General features: G+C 47.9%; 1 protein-coding gene across 7 annotated transcripts; it reads left to right on the top strand.

Annotated features, from left to right (window-relative positions):
* The first annotated feature begins 363 nt into the window (after positions 1-363).
* LOC100123796 (G-box-binding factor) lies at positions 364-21861 on the top strand. Of its 7 annotated transcripts, none has more exons than XM_032595762.1 (7): positions 364-798; positions 892-1161; positions 1470-1687; positions 2093-2426; positions 2895-3065; positions 7314-7392; positions 21302-21861. In XM_032595762.1, the coding sequence occupies exons 2-7, from the start codon at positions 976-978 to the stop codon at positions 21472-21474; spliced, it is 1161 nt and encodes a 386-aa protein (XP_032451653.1). In that variant the 5' UTR covers positions 364-798; positions 892-975; the 3' UTR covers positions 21475-21861. The 7 variants fall into 7 exon arrangements, with proteins under 7 accessions (XP_032451653.1, XP_032451652.1, XP_008215585.1 ...); XM_032595761.1 differs by having other exon boundaries at positions 364-824; XM_001607465.6 differs by having other exon boundaries at positions 368-824; positions 1467-1687.
* The last annotated feature ends 551 nt before the right edge of the window (positions 21862-22412 follow it).

The raw sequence follows: 22412 nt of genomic DNA, 5'->3' as shown, positions 1-22412 counted from the left end.
ACACGCATGCATGACACGATACACTCGATTTCGGTGCGCGATCATGCGAGCTTTCTCCGATTTAAAATTAGAAACGACACGAGTAGGAAATACGTTCGATCGCGAGAGAGTATTATAAATTCCGGGCAGAATCTCCGCGCGCGCGCGCGCACCAATAGCCGCTATTTTTACCCTCTCCGCGAAGAATGGGACTTGGGAATGGGAGAATAGTCATTAAAATGCGGCGTATTATTCTAGTCTCCGGGCATAAATCCCGAGCCGCGTGCGAAATCAATTAAAATTCCCGCGCATATTAATAGCGGATACGCATACGTACTCTCTGACGAAGCCCTGGACACGCGGGCTTCTAAAAAAGAATCGGCGGCCGCCGATTGCATAATGCAAAACCAAAATTAATCCGAGGCTCGCGATTAATCTCGGGGTGAAACATCAAGAAATATAGCCGCGAAATAGAGAACGAGCGAGAAAGAGAGAGAGAGAGAGAGAGAGAGAGAGAGAGGCAACCGAGGCGTGGATGAGCAGCAGACGAAGGAGGAGTAGGGGAGCACGAGAGCGCGAATCAGTATTTCTGTCACTGTCACGACGGAGAACCACGAGACTGCTACACGCTACTCCATCCCCACCACTCGACAGCCGCCGCTGGTGGTACAGAGAGTAGCTTCTCGCTCTCTGCTCCGAAAAAAAGGAGACGACGACGACACCGAAAAAAGGAAATAACCTCGGGAGAGAGAGAGGCACGCACGCACGAGAGACCGAGACGTGTCCTCACTCGGCACTCTGACCTCCGACACGGAGCTCGTACGGTTTGCGGTTTGCTGTGATCGGTAGTGATAGACCAGTGCCTTCTAGTGAATCCAGTGAATTTTTCATTTTTTGTTTTTTAATCACCAGTGCCTTTTACACCGAGCGAGTGTGTTGCGAACGAAATCGGTGTGGAGATCGGTATAGAGCCGCGAGTTCCGCGTCAAGGCGGAAATGATGACTCTGATGTCGGAGGTTGGTAGCTACCTGCAGTACGAGTCTTTGGCTCGTTCTGCCTATCCGACGAACCACCACCATCACTTCCAGCATCAGCAGCAGCAGCACCATCAGGAAGCTGTGCATCAGCAGGACGATCAGAGGCGGGCCTCGAGGTTCAGGCATCATCAGCATCAGCACGCGGTGAGTTGCATATTTTTACAAACAATATTCAAAGAATGGTTTTTTTTTATAAATAACGATCAGTCCGAATGTGCATAAAGCGCGACTCGATTAATTTAAAATAGCATCAAGACATTCACTGCGGTGAATGCAGTATAAATCCGCGCGATATGAGACAGAAGCATTGAAATATTGATCACGTCTGGATAGCCCGAAAATAGTCCGATCGCCTAAGAGCCGACTGCAAACTCACCAACCGTCTCTCTAATTCACTCGATATCTACGTGTCTCGTGAATACTTGACGAAAAAATTTCAAATTCCCCAGCAGCGAATGCGTCAACGTCGCTATCACAGCCAAGAGCATCAGCAGCAGCAGGACGTCATCCCGAGCAACGTCGAAATGATGGAGACCGAGTACCTAGCCAGACTGTCAGAGTCGCCTAGCAAAGTCACCTCCTCGTGCAGCGAAGAGTCCGCCGGACTGGCTATGGCCTCCGGCAGGAGCAGCGTCGAGTCGGCAGCGCATTATCGGGCCGATCAGCTCGGGTTAGTGTCCTACGCCCTATATACGTATACCCAACTTTCCAGCTCTCCCTCTCTACAGCCGATAAGAAAGTTCGCGCGCCGGGCTGACAGGTTTTTTCGAGCGCCTGATATAGGAGCTGAAAAAGTGCAGTGATCTCGATCGATTAATTTTCAAAGTAGTATTGTCGGGAGATATATAATGCGGAAAGCCGTAATCTCCGAGGAATCGCTCAAAATCCCGGCGAGAGCTAATCCCTCAAACGCGCCGTTGTGTAATCCGCGGGCTCTGCGGCCCTCGGGAATTCGTATAACCAGAGCGCGAGCAGATCTCTACGGAAATCCTGACGCGCAGCAAATCCGATGTTGAAACTGGGCGCACCTTTGCACAAAAGTTTTTTTCATAATATTTGTCTGTTTATAACACAGATCGCAGTCGCGTTATCTGACCGACTCGGATCAGGAGGACGATGACGACGACGAAGACGACGAGTCGTCCATCCTCTCGGCTGACGCTTCAGCCACGAGCAGCGGTCTCGAGTCGCCCTGCGCCAGTAGCCTCGTCGGCAGCCACATCCCTCCCTCGGCCAAGCACGGAGACGAGCACCACGTGCCCCACCCGCAGCACTCGGGAACGGCCGTCCAGGGACACCACGGCCAGAGGACCTGTCTTCTCTGGGCCTGCAAAGCTTGCAAGAAAAAGACCGTCACCGTCGACAGGAGGAAGGCCGCGACTCTGAGGGAGAGACGGAGATTACGAAAGGTATATATATATACCTTTCCTTCCTGGGAGCGCTGTAATTCATAGGCAGACTTCGAGGGTAGTTCGTCGCGCGCATCCGCCGCGAATTAAACTCGGAATCGAGCTCTAAATATCAAACACACAGTAGAGAGCTAGCGCAGTAGCGCAATCGAGGCGGCATCTGCTCGAGCCATCCGAGTTGGCAAAGCCGTAGATTAGAGGATATACAGCGTCGCTCTCGAATCTTATTAGACGAGGGCATCACGAAGGCAGCGGCCGTCGTCGTTATGATTCCAGAATTATCCCCCTCGCACGTATCGCTTAACGACTCGGCTTTTCACGGATAGCCGAAAATAATTAGCCCGCACGCGTGTACGTACATTTAGCGCTGAATAAGCAATATAAGTATATACAACCCTTGGCCAAACTATACAGTTTGAAGTAAACTCAGTGAAACGTGTGCGGCTATATCGATGTATAATGTTGAAGGTGAACGAGGCGTTCGAGATACTGAAGAGGCGGACGAGCGATAACCCGAACCAGCGTCTGCCGAAAGTCGAGATCCTGCGCAACGCGATCGACTACATCGAGAGCCTCGAGGCGCTGCTACAGGGCAACCGAGTCAACGGCTCGCAGAAACGCACATCCGTCGAGAGCATGGTGAGAGTCAATCATTGTTATTATATTGTACAATATACACATCGGCGAATTTATATCGCTCTCCATTTACCCAATATTTCACTTTTACTCCGTATGCCCCTTCTGCAAAGTACACACGGAGCGGATCCATCGACGTCGTCTAATAACGGATATAATCCTCTTAATGTTCCCGGAATTTTCCGCACGTAATATCGGGATAGTGCGCATACGCGATGGAAAATAGCGATAGGGCTATTCGCCTGCGGCGCGCGAAGGAAGTTTTTTAATTATTCAATCGACACAGAGAGGCGTCGCTTTTTACTCATCCGCTTTATCTCGGCAGTGACCCAGTTTCTTTCGCCGCCTGCAGCTGTACATCCGATTAGATGTACGTGTGTCTCTGTGTACCGGTTCGGGAAGCGCGCAATCAATGATGTTACCTGGAAAACGTCGATTGAGCGGGCCTCTTTTTTCCCAGTAAGGACGGAATTCTTCCGCTCGGTCGCGCTGATTGGAAATTATTCATTGGCCCCGGCTAATGAAATGGTGGAGGCCGCGGCGCGTTAATCGGGAAATACGTCGCTCCGCGAAAAAAGTTCCAGCTCGTTAAAAATTGCTCGCTCACGTTTTCCGCGAATCAATTTGTTCCGGCTATACCGCTCGCTTTATACGGTAGACTGTCTTCCTGCAAATCGGCGAAAAATGCTAATGCCCGTACAGCTCGCGCGCTACTGGTGTAAATTATTTCGCGCGGCCGTAAACGTCGGATTCGCATTTGCAGTCAAACGGCCCCGCGCTCGAGCAGTCTAGTTTATATTCCACTTAACGTCCGGCGGTAATATCCTCCTCCTCCGCGAGCGACGTCTCTTTCGCTGCTTCTTCTTCTTCTTCTTTGTCTTATTTCTTCTTCTTTTTTCGCGCAGTGGCTACACACACCCTCTCGATGAAAGTGATGCGCTGCACGTGCTCGACACGTGGTCTTTTTGCAGTAGCCGCGCGCCGCTGAACAGAGTAGCTTCTTTTCACTGCTCGCGCGTTAGCCTTTTTATCAAGGGATGTATCTGACGACGCAAGGTCGCGAGCTAAGTGCAGCGCTGAAATATCTTTTGTGACGCGGCGCCGTACTGTATAAGCTCTTTTTACAATGAAAAAAGAATAAGCATTTAGCTCGAATTGAATTTCAGATTGAACTATATTCAGCCGTCGTTTCGGAGAACAAAGACCGCGAATCAATTCACGAGAGGAAAAAGCTCCGGCCTCGAAATAATCCCCGCCATATAATCAAAAGCTCGTTATGCCGCGCGCGGGGGGCTGCGGCAATAATCCCGCGGCGGCGCTAATTTAATCCCTCTCAAATTAACCGAGCCTCTTAGCCGCGACTAATCCTCTGTTTATAACGCGAGGACGAGCAAGACATTAAACGCCGATAGGCTGAATCGAAAACACGTGCGCGCAGGCTGCGGACAATGTCGAGAGACTATGCAAATCCGTGTATTATATTTGTTTATCGGACTGCAGGGGGCAGGATTCGAGCCGAACAATACACGGAGTCGCGAGGGATTGTTATACTCGAATATTCTTTCTTCGGTAGAGAACAGAGGATAATACGCATTGTCGAGAAAAATTCAACAAATTGCTCTCCGTATGTACATACGATCGTTGGAGGTACAATCGCATCGCTTTTTGAAAATCACGTAGCATCGCAACGATAATGTCGCCGCTAATGATGATTCGACACGCTACTGCATCGATATATCCTACAACACGCGGGGATAATCCGCGGACGTGTGCAGCTCGGCGAAAGTATAACAGCGCAGTAGCGGATACATAACAAGCCTCTCTCCCCCATGTCGTCGACAATATGCAAATGCAATAAAGCGCGAGCTCGCGCCAACACACGTCAGACTGCAAACACGCGTCTGGCAATTGCATCGTGACAATTCCGCGGAAGACTACCTACTGTGTGCTATTATTATTATCATATAGCACGCGAGAATTTTCGCGCCGAGAATAGAACATAGTCTCTCTTTCGTTGATATTTCGCGTTTTGCCCGTGCGCTGATGATGCAGCCGCGAGAGTTTCCCGAATTTCCGGGCTGATTTAGCGCGCGCTTATCGCGCGTATTGGGTTATAGATCGGGGGACCAAGTTACTTTGCAAACACGGCGAGGTTTGTATCCGCAATTAGTATGCAGCCGATATATCGCGAAACGCATCGCGTTTAGCCATCGGTATAATAGAGCGAAGTTATATACATCGCGCAGTCGTCATGATTTAGCGGAGAAGTCTGCACTCGAAACTTTTCGCGCGCAATAAAACGCGAAAGCAGCTTACGAAATATCCAGCAGATGTTCCAGCGGTTTTATACACCAAAGCTCGATCTTTCTCTCTCTTCGAGCAAAATTAAACGTCAACGCGGAATAAAATAGGACAGCGAGAGTAGAGCTTCGACTGAATATACGAACTACTGCTGTATATTCTGCTGTATTGCTTGCACACGATAGGATGGCTTTATGCTGCCAGCGCATAAGCATCTTTATCGGATTTACATGCGACAGCTGGCTTAATGCGATATCTATCCGCGGCGCGTTCCATTATTTTATGCATTTATGCATGATTGACAAGATCGGAAGATTGCCGACGTCCGAGTATACGTGTAGAGGGAGATGAGGAATTGGTATTCCGATGTCGGCTCGTGCCTGTCTAGATGACTTCTTCTGGGGGTGGAGAGAGGATTCGTTGCATTTTTTATGCGGCTCTGAAGTTGGGACGAGGCGCTTGACTTTGAGATTAATTTTTTTCATATTCTAACGCGGTATATTTTAAAATCTTACTACGAAATTTGAATTTTAAAAATTACCGCGCCACTGCGATAATTTCATCGATTTCACGATCCGTTCTCATCGCCAAATTTTAAATCTCATCAGCGAGTTAACGCTCGAGCGAACGCAAACACCGCCGGACAAACATACGCGCGATCTCCAGCCGTGTGCAATACTCGCCCATCGAAACTGTAAATTTCACCTCTGTACACACCTAAATAACCCAGACTCGCGCGTACGTATACGCGCAGTAGCAGTAGAACCAGCAACGATTTATATAACACCCTAACGAGATACATATACATACCGGCGCGCTCTCGGACTAAGCCGATGATGCATCGCTCGCTTTGATGACTCGTCGGAGCCAGTGACCCGGATTCTTGACCTTCGACCGCGAAGTTTGTCCCAAGCGCCTGTGTGCGTGCGTGTCATCCTGGAAATCGATACAGACACCGCGCTAAATCGGACACGTGCGCTGGAAATCGTCACGGCGGCGAGTTTTTCTCGCAATTATTTTTAGAGCGCGCACATGTGCAGCGCGACCTATAGAGAGAGCCGTTTTATCGCTGCGCGAACAGAACGTAAAACGCGCCGATTCGAAGTGGAACGAGCTCGCGCGTTTACAACGCGACCAGAGAATCGTAATAATTATTTCGACCTTACTCCCTTTTTACACGTATAATGGGTGCCTGCGCACCTAAGGTCTTCTCTAGGCCCTTCGCGCCTCGGCTTTACGCGCGCGGAGAGGTACTAAATCACAATTTCCATTTAACGGCCGACCTTAAAGGATTCTCGTAAAAGAAGCATGTTTTGATGTGTATGAGGCCCGCGTTTCGGTGAGAGCCGGGAGAATAAAGCGTTTTATTGCCGAAGCGCGTATGACTCGCTTCTCGATCGTGATAAAATTTTATAATACTGAGACAGAGAGGGATAGCGCGGATTCTTTTGGAATGGTACGGAGAGAGAACTTGTATTCAGTTGGCAACAACTTTTGCATCGATGAGGAGCCGTTCTTGGAAAAAAGAGGAGTAAGAATGCGATTTTTAGGTACATTATCGATTACTTGATGAACTAATCAGTTGCAGTGATTTAACACGCAAATTTTTTAAAATCTTTCTCGCGAACGAACGATGTATCCTCTGACAGCGCTTTTCAGATTGAAAAAAAAAACGCAACAACGTTCGAGCTATAAAACAAAGCGCGTATATAACCAATACATTTTTATAGGTCTCTGATGGCGGTCGTCGCTCCGACAATACCACGTTATTTTATTGCGCGCCGCAATAAACTTTTATAAATCAAACCGAAGATTACCCGCTGCGCTTTTTTTGCAGCCCATTTTTCCCCCTCTAATTACCGAAAAATCGAGCAGTCTCCTCTACATTGTTACCGAAAACGCCCGATAAACGTGTCGCGGCTTAAACGATCTGTTTTTCCTTTTTTCCAGAACACCGACTCGCCGCAGTACGTGACGGACAGGCTCCGGCAATTCTCCGACCCTTTGGCCAGGTTTCAACCTATCGGCGGTGAGTATACGGAATTCCAATTTTACGCTTTTATCTCCCGACGGACGGCTATGCATACCTCGTTAATCTCGCCGAGGAAAAGTAGCCGGTCTCTCTTTTATTTTCCCGCGACGACGCCGGAATAACAATGGCTTTTTATACGTCCCCAATGTGTGCGAACTTTCGTCGCGGAGATCACTCGAGGGTCATTATACGCGGGTTATATCCTTTTGCGATGGCTGCGAGGAAACCTGGCTTTTAAGCGTTGAAATTTTCATTCAAGATGTGTATCCCGTCTAGCAGCTCCAGCTATGCCGAGATTCTCGGAAAAATTCACAAACTTCCATATCGGACGATGAAAAAGCGCTCTCGATTATAAGTTTAATTATTACGCCGAAGAATAACAATCAAGCCGCAACTTTTCCGAAGAAAGAGAAGCGCCTTTGATGCATAACGAGAGGGAAGAGAGAAATTTTTTTTTCTATTCTCCCTGAAAGAATTAAGAATTTTCCTCTCCTCGAGAAAAGGATAAAGTATGAAATTCCACGCCGCGAGTTTCATTAAAGCTCTCTCTTTCCATTTCCCTCGAAGTCGCGTCATTGTTATCAGTCCCGGATAGCGTAGCGCCGCGACGACGCCGTTCAGACCTTTTCTCCCTGGCCACGGCCCAATTGCCCTATTCCGTCCAAATGGACAGTCGCCTGCTGTAGTCGGTTTTGCTTTATTCGCTCCGAGTTTCGCGTTCTACGATTTTATACCGGGATATTAAAATTTCTCGCTCGTCCGCCTGCGTATAGCCCCTAGTATCTGCAGCGCCTTGAGGAAAATTCAATAAAACGGTGCTGCGAGATTTTTATTTTTCAAAAGCAGCGCCGAATCGGTGAAAGGAAGGTTTCAACGTCGCGAGCATTTAATTTGAAGTTTAACGCCGAGCATCGGAAGGCAAAATTAATGATCCAAGAGTTCCGGGCCACGAGATCCCTCCCTCCGCCGATTTCTATGCAAATACGACTGTTTGTTACATTTCAATTCGAGAGTATACGTTATGCGCTCTGACCCGCGTGGAATATGGGTCGAAATTCCGGCTGGGCTTGCCAAAAGCTCAGCGAATAATTGAAAAAAATACTGCGGCGGCTAACCGTTTCTTTCGGCCCGATTGAAATCCGAACGATCGTTTATGTTCCCGGAAATTTCTACGTTACATAGCCCCCTATTGTTATACGTAATTGCATTGTACACGTAAAATGTAAAACCAGGTTGCTCCGGACCATGTCGTTAGCAGAAAATTTTCCAAAAATAAAAACACATCGTACACACAAGCCTCAATAATTATCGAACGCAGCCTCGCGTCCTAATCCCTCGTACCTCGCGCTCCTTTTTTCCCTCTCGGTCTCGGCGGTACAAGTACACGAGCTTTCGCCACCTCCGGGACTAAACGACCTCGCGCGCTCAGCAGCCCCGGCGACGCCGATTAACGAGCTCGGTTATAAATCCTTGTAAACGTCAGCCCCGCTTGGAGGGAGAAAAAATGCCTCTAGCGACACTGTATAGCCGAGTGAAAAGAGCGCCGTGTTCAATTTTTTTTCGGCGCGACGGCACCGCGGAATGATTCTTGTGTCTAAATAGTTAGGGGGGAGGGTTTTATGGCCGCGTGAAAAATGAGCTTTCGGAAGATGATACTACTCCTCGATACTTTTTAATCTCTGCCGATGGATTTTGATGGATTACGCTAGTTATCCATTATCAGCTTTTCCTCGTCCATTAATCGTCGTTCCCGAAAATAGCCGCGTTGTGTGTGTATAATACCTCGAATCGACATCTCGGATAAGCGTCTGTCGCTTGCTCTGCTCGGAAATAGACTCCGGATACACAGAGTCTGCAATAAGGTGTAACGAAACTCGCGGCCATAGATTATCGCGAAGCTACTCCGCGAATTCGAGGCCTCCCGTATACGCGTTCCGTAATCCCCGCGAGCGCGACTTCTCGGTAGAGCCGTGCGCGATCCTGAAGTGGAGAAATGTGCCCGGAGAACGCGGGACATTAAGAAGATCGGTATTAATGAGCTTTGTCAAGACTGACTGACAGGCCGACTCGCGGGTCTGTGTACTTTATGCTACAAGCGCCGCCGCGGGACGCTCGCTCTCGGATGCGGCTATTTCTATACATAGCCCACACAGAAAGTGAAAGAGGAGCGGTATACACGTATACCTATATAACTGCGCGTGCGGATCATCTCCGAGCTGTTGCCGGCTGCATTGTTGCGTGAGCTGGAATTCGCCTCGATAAGGGATGAGGATATTTTTCTTTTGAGCTGTATTTTGTTTTTTTAGAGTACTTTCCATCCCTTTTCGCTCTTCACACAGAATAATGCGGTAAAAACAAAATTCTGTTTTCGACACTATCGAGGCCTTTTTCCTCCACTCTCTACTGTCTAGAATACACTCGCGCTTAGTCCGAATTTGTCAGGGGACTTCTTTTTTTTTCCTCCTAGACACTGGAGACTAGCGGACCGACGAAGGAAATATAGAACGTTATCGGGCTTCGCCAGCTCACAGGAGATGATAGGCTAAAGTGATTGAGTCGGATACACGAGGCCGGGAAATTCGGGCTCTGATAAAATTTATACGCGAGAAAGCCCTTTGAGACCGACGATCCGGCGCGAGGATGTACTTTACCGAGAGATTTCGATTTTCTGGTTTGCTTGAAATTATTTGGTCGCTGAAAGAGAGAGAGAGAGAGAGAGAGAGAGAGAGAGAGAGAGAGAGAGAGAGAGAGAAGTCGAGTTGATTTAAATGCGCCTTTTGTCCGACGACGGGAGATTATCAACGAATTTCAGGCGCTTTTTAAATTGAGTTTTTAATCTTTTAAAAAATCTTTTAAAAGACCTACTTCAACGAAATAAGATTCTTTGCGAAAACTTTGCATTTTTTTCTACGTCAAACGAAATTTTCTCAAAAGTTACAAAAGCGCGGTAATTCTTAAAAAGTTAGCGGCGCCAATTATCGGTATAATCCCTCACGGCGATCCTATTAGACTGCAAAGTCGGTCGATTTTTAGCAAGTTTGATAAAAGAAAAACAGGCCTGGCCCCGAAAATAATCAAAACCACCCGAAGAGAGCCGGCGAGCGGGAGAAAAAAGGGAAACCGAGCTGACCCAGATAAAAAGTCCGGCCAGCGTCCAAAACGAATCCACTTGCGATTCCGCGAAAATACAAAACTTTCTTCGGCTTTCCGCGACTTAATAAAATTAAAAACTTCTCTCTCCTCTTCATACGTATACGAAAGGACGTTCTCTATAGTCTCTTGCATCGGAAAAACAAAATTGACAGAGCGACTTTATTATCGCTTAATAAACAGCCCCTGAGAATACAAGCTATATTTATCACGCTCCTAATAGAATCCGGTGTACATGTCACATACGGATTCAGCGATTCAAATTGGCTCGAGCACACACATGTGTACAAGGAAATCATTCGCTTCCGAAGGAGAGCCAGCGATTTTCATTCGGAAGCGCTTCGCGTAGTAGGATTATACGCTCTCGGTTCGTCACGAAGCGAGAGCGTGAAAAATGGCATTTACGAAGGACGGCCGAGTGATGAATGGACTCTCGCAGTTTTTAGGGGCGGCTCTCGGAAGCATATTTTCCAGTGTATTGTTTTCAATTTTTACACCCGACACCCCCGCCGGCTCTCGTTATTCCTCTGATTAATTCGGTATCGGCTGTCCGGCATTATATCCTCCGTCGCGAAGCTCGAACTTCTCGTCCGAATGTTTGCAGTCCGTCCTGACTCTTTTGTCTCGTTAACACGGCGATGTAGAGAGAAACGCAGCCAGTCTTTCTTTCTCTCTCACTCGCGCAATATCTCGTCGACATGCAGGGCGCGCGCGCTCGGATTCATTTTCCCTCCCCCTCCCTCCCGCGCAGCTTCGCGCTCCGGTTTTGTTCGGGCGGGGTCATTCGCGAGAATCGATCGGGAGATGCTGCGCCAGGCGCCGCTTTCTTTGTGCCGGGAGAGGAAAATTTTCCGGAGGGACGCGATTCCTATCACCCGCGTTTTCCGATGAATTATGCATGAGTTATGCGCAGAAAAATGCTGAGGAATGCTTGGCTGCTGTTGTTTCTTTTATTTTTCCGCCCTCTCGCTCTGATGTGCGCGTGTGTGAGAGGCTTTTTCTCCGCTTTGGTTCTGATTGCCCCTTTACGCGATGTGTGCAGCTCCGCTGGGACAACGATGCGGGCCTGGAAATTACGAGCCTCGCTTGTTGTTTGAGGTTTTTTTTAGACTTTTTTGCTGGATACAGAGGTTTGACCTGGTCGTATAATTGCCGCGCTTTGATCGAGATTGTTTTACGACTCCCCGAGATGTTGCCATATTTTCGGAACGTTCTTGTTAAGGTCGTTATACTATAGTTTCGAAGGAAGTTTGACATTTGTCTCCCAAGATTATTGTTATAGCGTCTGGCGACAAAGGCCGCAGAAGCAGCAAACTTTATTTTCAATTGGTTCGGGGACAAAGCGGAAGAAGGAGTAACTACTTATCAACTCTCGGCTGCGGAGAGCAGAAGTTAGTTCGGTATTAGGCCGACTCCAGCGGCGACAAAACCGAGACTGTAAACTATCCGAGTCCCAAGTTCAGTCCTGCGTCTCTGTGTGTGTGTGTGTGTGTGTGTGTATTATACGTGAATTATTAGCGCCGAGTAATTCAATAGGTACACACCCACCGCGTCTAGCATATCTCTCTCCGTGTTCAACTCAAGTCAAATCAATAATCGATAATATACCCGTTGTTAGCAAACAAACTCGTAAAAACTACGCAAAATATCCGCCCCAGCCCGCAAGCTTTTGTCTCTCGTGCCGACAATGGCTGTGTAGCGGGGATTGTATTTCAAAAGTGCCTGCCTCCGCAGCCGCCGTGCTCAAAGTGCGCAGCGATAGATCGAACGAAACTGCAGAATAGATCGGCGCGCGGGAGCTTTTGTAAAGTTGCTTACCCCACCGCACGGTGTGTTTCGCGCTCGCGCGTGAGAGCTTTTCAAAAGACGAACGAACGTCCCATTGTTCCCTCGTGGCGCGCGTATTGCCGTTAGTTAACTCTATACACGGGGGGATGGAGAGGATTAGTGTGAAAAAGCTCGGGAAGGCAGAGCTTTTTCGGAGAGAGCTTCCATCTTAATGAAGCTCGCGACTCGAATGATTAATAATTGTTCCGATGGCCGAATAGCGTTACTGTGCATCGTGCATTTTAACAATAATTGGAGCAATGCATCGCGGATTGTATATCCTCCCGCTAATTGATTACATTGTTCCTCATTATTCTCGGTAACGCTATACACCCACGCGCTCGCCTGTTCATTTAACGAAACGAAACTAGGTTACACTGAAATAAATTCCTGCGGATTCCGGGCCGGCTAGCGTTTAATTTTGCATAAAACGTGTTCTCCGGCTAGACAATCGAGCTCTCGTGTATAAGCAAGCCTATTGTCGCGGTTGAGCTAGAACGAGGGAAACGAATAAAGTCGCTACTTAATAACAGCGTCACAGGGTTACGCGGGCATTGTAACGGAAAAATATATAAATCAGAAGGAGAAATTCCTCGAGTCATCGGGAATCTTAATTAAGACACGTCGGCAGCTTCATGGAGCGCGCTAAATTATTATCTGCTAATTAGCTGCCCATTGTGATACACGCGGAGTCTCGTGCGCCGTGTTTAAGGAGGCTGTGCGGCAGCTTCGGGCGATCAATCGAACCCTGTACGGTATGGTGTACGGTGGTATAGCTCTCCTTTCTCTCCAGACTTCATATCCGGAGAAAAAGGATCAGCCAGTATAATAGTGTGCGAGCACGCGAAATCAGCCGTATAAAGCACAGCAGTTTTGGATCGGACTAGTCCAATGCTCCTTCCCCCATCGCTTAAGTTTCTCGGCTGTCTAGTTGCCGGCTAGCGAGGATAGGTGGCGCGGAGGCACTTTTGTGTTTCCCTCATCACAATCTGCGCGGAGAATCTATATATGAAGCGGTGTACCTCTTATGCCAAGGCAGCTTTGTTGGATCTGCTGTTTGGGCCGCTCATGCTATTCTCTTGGACGAAATAGAACACGCCTACCTTCACAAGCTTCATTTGACGTTTCAACTCGACGATTTCTGCTCTATAATTTTTTAAACACACGCACAGACTCGAAATAGGAAAGTTCCGAATGATCGATAATCCACTCGCCTCGGAGCAGCATGCACGGGAGCAGCAGTCATCTCTGAAACATCGGGGAGCGACAACGCGCGCGCGGCACCCCATTCACAGCCAATCCCTAATTCCTCGTCGACAGCGGTACACGGACACAGCCGCTTCCGCGAATCTCCTAATCCCCATCTCTCTCTCTTTCTCTCTCTCTCTCTCTCTCTCTCTCTCTCTCTCTCTCTCTTGCACGAGCGCCGATAGCCGCGCTACACACGCAGCAGACTACTATTAATAAATCACATCAGACCGCTGCACTGGCTTGTTCACGCTCTCTCGTTTTGTTTATCCCGCGCAGAGTAGCAACAGCGGCGTCATATCCTACACACACACTAGAAGAAAATAACAAATGCTCCATATTTCTCGTGCTCGCGGCGCGTGCATCCACTAGCTATTAATACAACGGCGCTGTACGTGTATAGCGGCGCTGGTATTAATTAGCGTTAATGAATACCTGGCTATTGGCAAGCGTGGAGCATAATTCAGAGACAGCGAGGGCTTTGTGCGCCATACTCGGCTCTTCTCCTTTTGCCGATCTCTCGTCCGCGCGCGCGCTCTACACGTGTATGTATGTATATAGATAGCAGGGCACACACGATTTTGCGAGCGGCTCACGTACGCTTGCGAGTGCGACGGGTAATTCCGCAGTGCACGTGTGATGCGGACAGGCTATATATGCGGGAGAGAAGAGAGAAGAGGGAATATGTTCGCGCGCGCTCGTCCCTCTGGTGCCTGTGGCCTAGAGACAGAGGGAGAGAGAGAGAGAGAGAGAGAGAGAGAGAGAGAGAGAGATAGAGAGAGAGAGACCTTGTACGTGCGTGTCCTGGATGGCATGTGGCTGGAATGGTACAGCCTTCTTTACTCGGCTTTCGCGGTTCTGATGGATTTTGGTAAAAGAAATCGTGTAAATGAATTTTTAAACGGAATAGAGCTCGTGAAAGTACTAAGGAAGCAAAAAAGGGGCACAATTACACCCCCTTGGCTTCTTACCCGCAAAGGAGTACTTGCGTCCGCGCCATTACACGCCAGTACAGGCACTTGTCTCGACCATCTTCTCTCTCTCTCTCTCTCTCTCTCTCTCTCTCTCTCTCTCTCTCTCTCTCCTCCCCGTCCTAGTCTTCGCCGCAGACTCGCATACCTGCGGCGAGGGCTTAATTGCATCGCGGATGATTCGCGATGCGCATTTCAATGGGGCCTTTCCCTGCCCCTCACGAATTCCCACTCAGCCTCGAAATAATTAATCCGTTTGCGTAATTACGCGAGCTTTCCTCTCTCGCTTTCGCGAGTTTTATCGCGAAAAGAGATTAATCGCAGATGCTACCAGGGCTCATTTTTCTCCCGAAGATGTTTTTGATTAATCTCGCGAGAGAGAGAGAGAGAGAGAGAGAGAGATTAGATTAGATTAGTTTTATTTTGCGTACATTATATTGTACGATTATAAGTTTACAGAGTTACAGGTGAGAAAAGAAGAAAAAAAACAATACAATAGATAATAGATTGAGGCATGTTTAAAGTAAGTGTAGTGAGAGAGTGAGGCGATAGTGAAAGTGGAATGAGCGAAAAAGTAGGTGTGTGTGTGTGTGTGTGTGTGCGTGGACTGTGTACGATTTATGTGTTTTCGAGTTGAAAAAAGTGATCCCTAGCAAGTTTTTTGAAAGTGACGGTGGATGAAGTGTTTCAGATGTGTGATGGCAGGTTATTCCATAGGTATGAAGGAGTTCCTCAGCGTCTCCGTCGCGAAAGCAGGAATTTCCAGAGGTGTCACCTCGCCCCCCTCAGGCCGGAGTGTGACGCGGAAGTCAAAAAAGGCCAGTACGTATGATGGTACGACCGAGTTAAACATTTTACGTAAGAAACAAGCTGTGAAGTACTTCCTGCGTCCGGCACTGGTTAGCCACTGCAGCTCCCGCCTGTACGGGGAGATGCGCTCATTTCTCCTTACATCATAGATGTACCATAGATGTATATAGAGCGAGAGAGAGAGAGAGAGAGAGAGAGAGAGAGAGAGAGAGAGAGAGAGAGAGAGATAGAGAGAGATAGAGAGAGAGAGAGAGAGAGAGAGAGAGAGTTATTCGCGGGTTCTCGAGCCTGCGATTCTGTTACAGCTTATCCATACTCACGACGGCGTAAAAAGCTTCCTCTCCCCGCTGACGAAGCACCTGTAAGACGGTAATTACGGGGAGTATAAGCGAATTATCCCGTGACGTAAAGAGCTTACGAATGATCCGACGACGCGGGGGATTAAAAAACAAATCGGCAGTAATTAAAACCTTACCTCTAATTCCAAATATCTGTTGAAGCTTCAAAAGCCGGCTAATTAAAAAAAATCCTTCCCTCGAATCCAGCCGTCTCTCGGCTTCGAAGAAGAGCGCAGCGAATCTCCTTTAATTAACCTTAATCGCCGCCTCGTTGGATTTATATCGCCGCCGCTCTCGCGCGTGTATATTTTGGCGACTTTCTCTCTCTCCTATCTGCGCGCTTCGATTCACGCGTTCCCTCCTACAGAGCCGCAAGCTTCTCGCGCGCAATGCGTCATGCTAATGTCCCGTGACGGGAGCTCCGAGGGAACTGCCTATGGCACGCTTTGGCGCTCGCGCCGTTATATAGCTTCACCAAAACGGAAAACCAGATAGGAGCAAAGACGTATACTTCTTCGTTGTTTTCCAACTGACCGCTATCTCTCACCGATGGCGCCTCCTTTGAGCTTTTGTGCGAGCGAGGACGTTAATTATTTTGTGCAGATTGTGACTGATGCGCGTTTTCCGCGCCGACCTCTTTTCGTCCTGGTAATCGCGCTCTGATGGGAATTTACGTATACGCGTTTTTCGACCCGCTTTTCCCCTACCATATTTCACGAGACTGCTCGCCGCAATAATTCCTCGCGGGAACCGTCTTTAATTCCAGGGTATATCTACGTGGAGCCAATAATCGATCTCCCCTTTTTATCGGTGAACGCGACACCAGCGCTGATAAACGTCGCGTCCCGGCCAGATCCATTTCTCAGGGCTGCGGCAGAAAAATAATCATCGGCTTTGGTCCCCAGGGGGACGTCCGCACACGAGCAAGAGAGAGGAAACGCATCGGCGCCTCTAAACAAAAGGTGTCGCGGACGCTTAGGCGCCTCGTAAATCTCGACTTCTTACTACTGCGCCGCGCAGCTATACACTACGTGTGGTGTGGCTCGGACTCGAGGATAGACGACCGGCTGGATGGAGAAAAAGAAGCTTTGTGCGTGATGCTTCTTTGAACAATTTTTTTTTTTTTAGTTTCACCTTACTACCTTTGATACACCAGAGCTTGTTACGTACCGCAGCTTTTGACGGATGTTTTCCGCTCGCAAAGTTTTGAAAATTCAATTTTTTCTAGCTGGAATGTTTTCGAGCGGTACACACGCAATGCTCGAAAAATGCGCGTGGACTGCTATGAATGCTGGAACCGGAGACTTTTTATTCAGCCTCCGCAAATATTTTAAGCTCGGCATGAGATATGCAGGAATGCGCGCAGCTGCGATGTACACCGCAGATGCGCGCGTAAAGACAGAGATATGCTTGAAATTTTTCCAAAAGCTCTGATGCGCGCGTCGACTAAGGACAAATATTAAATTTCCCCCGAGTATAATCCTTTATATAATGCTAGTGTATACGCACGAAAAGAGCCAACTTCGTTCACTTGCCCGCGTTATGCGCAGAGCTTTTCGATATATCGGGTAAACGCCGGACTGTCAGTTTCAATACGACGAAGCTTGCATTTTCATAAAGTTAGCCCGAACGAGAACAAAAGAAAAAACAAACGACGACATTTTTCATACAAAGTACATTCCCGCGTCCTCTCGAAAGTTGGAAAACGCTATCTTTCTCTCTCCAAACGCAGCTATAAACTTCAGCGACTGGAATACAACATTATTCGAGAAACTTTTCGAGCCATCAATTTCGCGCCCTGTGAAGCTTGCTCGGAAATCTCGCGACGCACAGGCGTGGACCTAATTTTAATACCACGATGATAACGGGTCACCCCTTTAGCTCGGAAGTAAAGAAAAAATCGGCTGTGCACACACACAAGCCTGTTATACACGGGATGAGTTTCGCTGAAAGGCACTCGTCTAACCGAGACGTGCATATTTCATGCGATGCTCCGGAAATACGGGAATTTAGGCTACACGAGTAGCGCATCGAGCTTCTTTGGCCGGAGAGAGCTTACATACTGCGGGCTTTCTTTTTTCACGCGTGTATGTGTGTGGGTTCCTTAGTTACACTCTCTACCGACTTGCACCGTTGCCTCGGGCGGAGATGAGCTCCGGGAGAAAATCAATCTGGCTCGCGGGCGTGTATTATGAGACTTGCAGAGGATGCTGTGTCGAGGAAGCTGCTTTCATTTTTTTTCTCTCTTATGAGAAAAGCTCGGCTCGTCTACTTTGTGACTCTGTGTGTGTGTGTGGTTCTGTTTTGAGACTTTGTTTTATAAGCAGGAAATGTGGAACAGATGACAATACTTTTACAGAATCAAAATTTTCGTGTCATCAGTTTTATATCGTGTTAAGTCCTAGTAAATACCTGCTTAGCTGCAAAAATAAAAAAATTGATTAGAATAACTTTTGGGCAGACTCAGTGCATCGGCAATCATTTTTTAATATTTTTTAATTAACTGAAGTAGTTTTAAAAAATCACCTCGAACATCAACCGCAGACTTGAAAAAAAAACCGTCGTCAAAGACACTCCAACAAAAAATACACTCCAGCACCTTCTTCCCCGACTTATTCTCCCGCTTTCAGCTCCGCATCCATGATTTATGCATCTCGAATATATAGAATTTTATTCAAGTCGAGCACTTAGCTCCTCCTTTCTCCGACTGTTTATTTTAGTATACAAGCGAAGCGAAACGCATTCGAGGCGCCGTCGATTATACTTTCCTTCCCTTTTAAAACGTGTACTATGCGTTCCTCACACACACACACAGACACAGTCACATCACAGCAGGTATTATTACACCCGCGGGAATCAGCCGAGCGAATTCAGAGGAGCGTAACGTCCAATTAGTCGTCGGTGCGCCGGCGATGAAGTGATTTATTTTTTTCCCGTATCCCCCGAAAATCCGGCCGACGTTTCTAGCGCGCCGAAGTACACTCGAAAACTGCCTGACAGCTTTATGGAATTAGAGAAACGAGTGCGCGCGCAGGCGTTCGCGATCTCAGCGGCGTATGATGAATTGTTTTCGCTGGGCTATTGTCGAGAGTACCTTACGCTGTTTAATTTGCATCAGAATACAATATACTTCGCGAATAAATTTCGCAGCGGTGTGTATTTCGTTAGCTTTTAATTTGACGCCAGCTCGGGCTCGCGCGTTAATTTTAATCAAAAAATACTCTCCTCTTCCTCGTCTGCGCGAGAAAAATACAAATTCACGAAAAGAGCGCGCCGCGTCATTTTCGGCTAATGAAAACGGTACACACATACACATCTGCAGCGAGTAAATATTATACCGCCGCTGGTATTCTCGAGCGAGCCGTAAAAAATTACGCAGCACTTCGGCTTTTACCGTCGTTATCAAGAAAAGCGGCTCCCGGAATTACTTCATTTCCACCCCTGCATCCTCGCGCGGGCGAATATAAATTGAAAACCGTCGGGGCGAATCGAAGCGGGGGAAAAAAAGGATCTCCCGCGTATTTTCGCAAACCCGGCTTTATTTTTGTATACACATATACGTATGCGAGCTTCGCTCCTAACTATGCGCATAACTGATGTATGCGCGAATCGGAGCGTGAACGCCGAGAGAGGCTCGCTTGCGCGGCCCAAGACGTTTATGCGTGTTATAGAGGCGAGACTAACGCGCATAAGGACACCGCGATTTGTAATGCGCGACGACGACTCGCTCGTGTTGCATTTCGCTCCGGTTTTACGAGGCGCGTTCAATCTAGGCAATATCACACAGCTTAGGTAGTAGGCGGCCTTTGTCGTTTAATTGCATCGTATAGTAGGCTGTTCTTTTTTTTTTTTGCTCTTTCTTGGGGGGTGGAGTTTAACGACGCGCGTGCGGAGTCGTCGGTTTAAGGACAATGTATAGAGCGTGAATTTCGTGGTGCGCCGCGGCGGAGAGGTTTATGCGGTTATCAAAATGCGCTATTTGCGGGACACTGCTGCTGCTACTGCTGTGCTTCGCGTCTAATTTGCCGGTGAATTATGAGGCGTTGCTCGCTTGGCTTGTAAATATTAAAATCGCTGGCTTTCACGCTTTTCATCTTCGAGTGAGTTATGGCTGCGACAGGGTATTTCGAGAGCTTAGTTTTGCCGCTTCGAGGCCTGTGTCAGGCTTGTTCTTGGGGAAAAATTTGATTCGGAAGATGAGCATCGAGCTTTTGGATTAAAATAGAAAAATCATGATAAAAGTAAAAGTAAACCCTCGAGGAAATGCTGTATCTCCTCCTCAAATCAAGCCAAATTTCGAAAACTCCCGACACCACAATCGCACATCGCACACAGAAGCTTCCGAGAACCGCAGCAAAGCGACTTCCACGCGCATTAACCGACGCGGCGCTTTTTTGCCCCTCACTCTAAAAGCCCGGCGGCCGCGGTGAAATCGACGTGTGTGTCTCGAGCCTCGTCTCTCCTCTATCTTCCTCATCGCCACATACTTTAAGGGCCTCTACAGAGGCGCGCGCTTACTTCCATTTTATAAATATACATCGTATTCTCCGTACACACTTCGCTCTCCCCCCGCGTCTTCCGCAGAGAGCGAGAAACTAAGCGGGTTGACCAACAGTTATTTTCGCTCGCCTCAACTTTACGAGATGTTACGACTAAGACGGACGATTTATCGGGCCGATTAGATCCTACCGCCGGCGACGCGCGGTGTGGCCACCTCGATCTCGAGGGTCTCCTTTAATCCCTCCTTCGCCCATATCGCTGCGCGCGCGAGCTTCTCTATTTTTCCGCGAGCTTTGTTTGTCTTCCGGAGATACGAGAAAAGCTTTGAGTGCTCCGCGAGCTACGTCTCTTCTCTTTTTAAATAAGCTCGCAATAATACCCCTCGACACAGCGATATCACAGGCTAGTCGCGCGGCAGAGGGTATAAAACTTGATTAGGAACCCTCTCGCCGCGGCGGAAATTAAGAGCTCGCTTCAGTAAAAATCCAAGTCGAGCGATTGCAACCCGCGTCTCCGTTTCTCTCTATCTCGCTCTAGGCGGTCTACACACACGAAAATAACCGCGGCCTGGTATACAGCCGAGATTTATTATGAACCAACTTGGCGAGAGGGCGTAAATCACGCGGCTCTCATATCGAACGAGTTTTTCGAGGCGGCGGACAAGTCGTCGTCGTCGTCCGAGAAATTTGGCATAGATTCGCTCTCGCGGATCTAAGCTGAGCGTTGGCGTTGAAATATACCCGGCCGACGTCGATCTGTCGCCGGTGCAGCCGAGAGGCAGACCTATGAGCGCAGAACGGATAAAGCGGCAGATTCAACGCCCAGAGACGGGAAATGCTTGGTTGTTTCGAGTTTCGCGCGAATTCTCGCCCGAGAGATTGAGAGAGAGAGAGAGAGGCGAGGTGAAATATTCGATGGATATCTCGAATATTTCGGTTTGCCTGTGTGTGCGGTTGGGAATAGTAAATTTTCAGTTATTCTTGGAGAGTGTTCGAAAAGTGGACTTATGAATGAAAGTGCTAAAGACTGATAAATAATCGAAAAAATTCTCTCGTGTTGCAGGCTACGAACACGGCGCGGAACAAGCGAACGAGCAGAACTCGGGCAGTTGTCTGGACCGTCTGAACTTGATAGTTCAGAGCATCAGCGGCTCGCCGACATCAACGTCAGCCTCCATGACAGCCGCGACAACGTCGACGCTCAATGGAAGCGGCCACTATTCCGTCCAACATTAGATAACTATTTTGCTATTTTTATACGCCAAAGTTGTGAGCGATGCCAAAGGAATTGACAAACAAACGCGTGTGTACCTATATACCCACAAGAGTATGGAATAAAGTTATATTTATACGATTATTATTGATCGCACGTCGTCGGATCGGAGAATCTCTGCCTTCTTGGTTCGATCCGTGCGACGATTGTCGGTATTTTATCGAGTCTAGTTTAATTGCATTGTTTGTATGGCAGGAGTGAAGTCTGCGATTTTTCCAAAGATTTTATTTATATCGTGCATCAAACTTAGAATGTGTTCATTCGATAGAGAGGTAAACTTAGATAGACTTTCTGTAACGATTTTTCGACTTTTTAACGAAACTATCATGGAAATAAAACATTGAATCGAAGTCTGAAAGGCTCTTTCATTCCTTTCCTCATTATTCCAACCGCATAATTGCCTCCTTTACTTCTTTTGTACACGGCGAGCGAGAAAAAGAAAAGGTCATTCGAAACTACTCCGCGGTGCGAAGGGAAATTTTAATTTAAAAATGCAAAAACGCCCTCTGCATAGTAATTTTTTTCAATCTTCTCTCGCGAACGAGCTCTTCAATTTGCATCTCATCTGCGGATCGGTGTATGATTTTTCGCAAAAGTTCGATGATATAATTCCCTTTTTACCAAGCTTCTGAAACATTCATCGATTTGAAAGGCGCAATAAATCCAAAGTGCTTCGTTCTCCCCCGGCAAATTATTCATTTCCAAAATGCGCGCGTACGTTTATACCCATCAGTGTGCAGTATTTATCGAAATCCGCGATTTTTCACAACAATGCAGCCGGCGCTTTTTTGAATAATACGCAATCCCAGCGAGAAATTCGAAAGCTATGCTATATCCGAAGAGAGAACGAGATCGAGATTCATTTTCTATTTACATTCGGGGAGCGGTATTTTGAAAAAGC

The sequence above is a fragment of the Nasonia vitripennis genome, chromosome 1 (assembly GCF_009193385.2).
Source record: "Nasonia vitripennis strain AsymCx chromosome 1, Nvit_psr_1.1, whole genome shotgun sequence".
Classification (NCBI taxonomy): Eukaryota; Metazoa; Arthropoda; class Insecta; order Hymenoptera; family Pteromalidae; genus Nasonia; species Nasonia vitripennis.
This window is presented reverse-complemented; position numbering and strand designations above follow the sequence as displayed.

Excerpts from the sequence above, each read along its gene's own strand:
- LOC100123796 (XM_001607465.6), top strand. The coding sequence starts at position 976 with ATGATGACTCTGATGTCGGAGGTTGGTAGCTACCTGCAGTACGAGTCT. Across the intron at positions 1,162-1,466 it reads ATCATCAGCATCAGCACGCG|CAGCGAATGCGTCAACGTCG; the intron begins GTGAGTTGCATA and ends CAAATTCCCCAG. Across the intron at positions 1,688-2,092 it reads TATCGGGCCGATCAGCTCGG|ATCGCAGTCGCGTTATCTGA; the intron begins GTTAGTGTCCTA and ends TTTATAACACAG.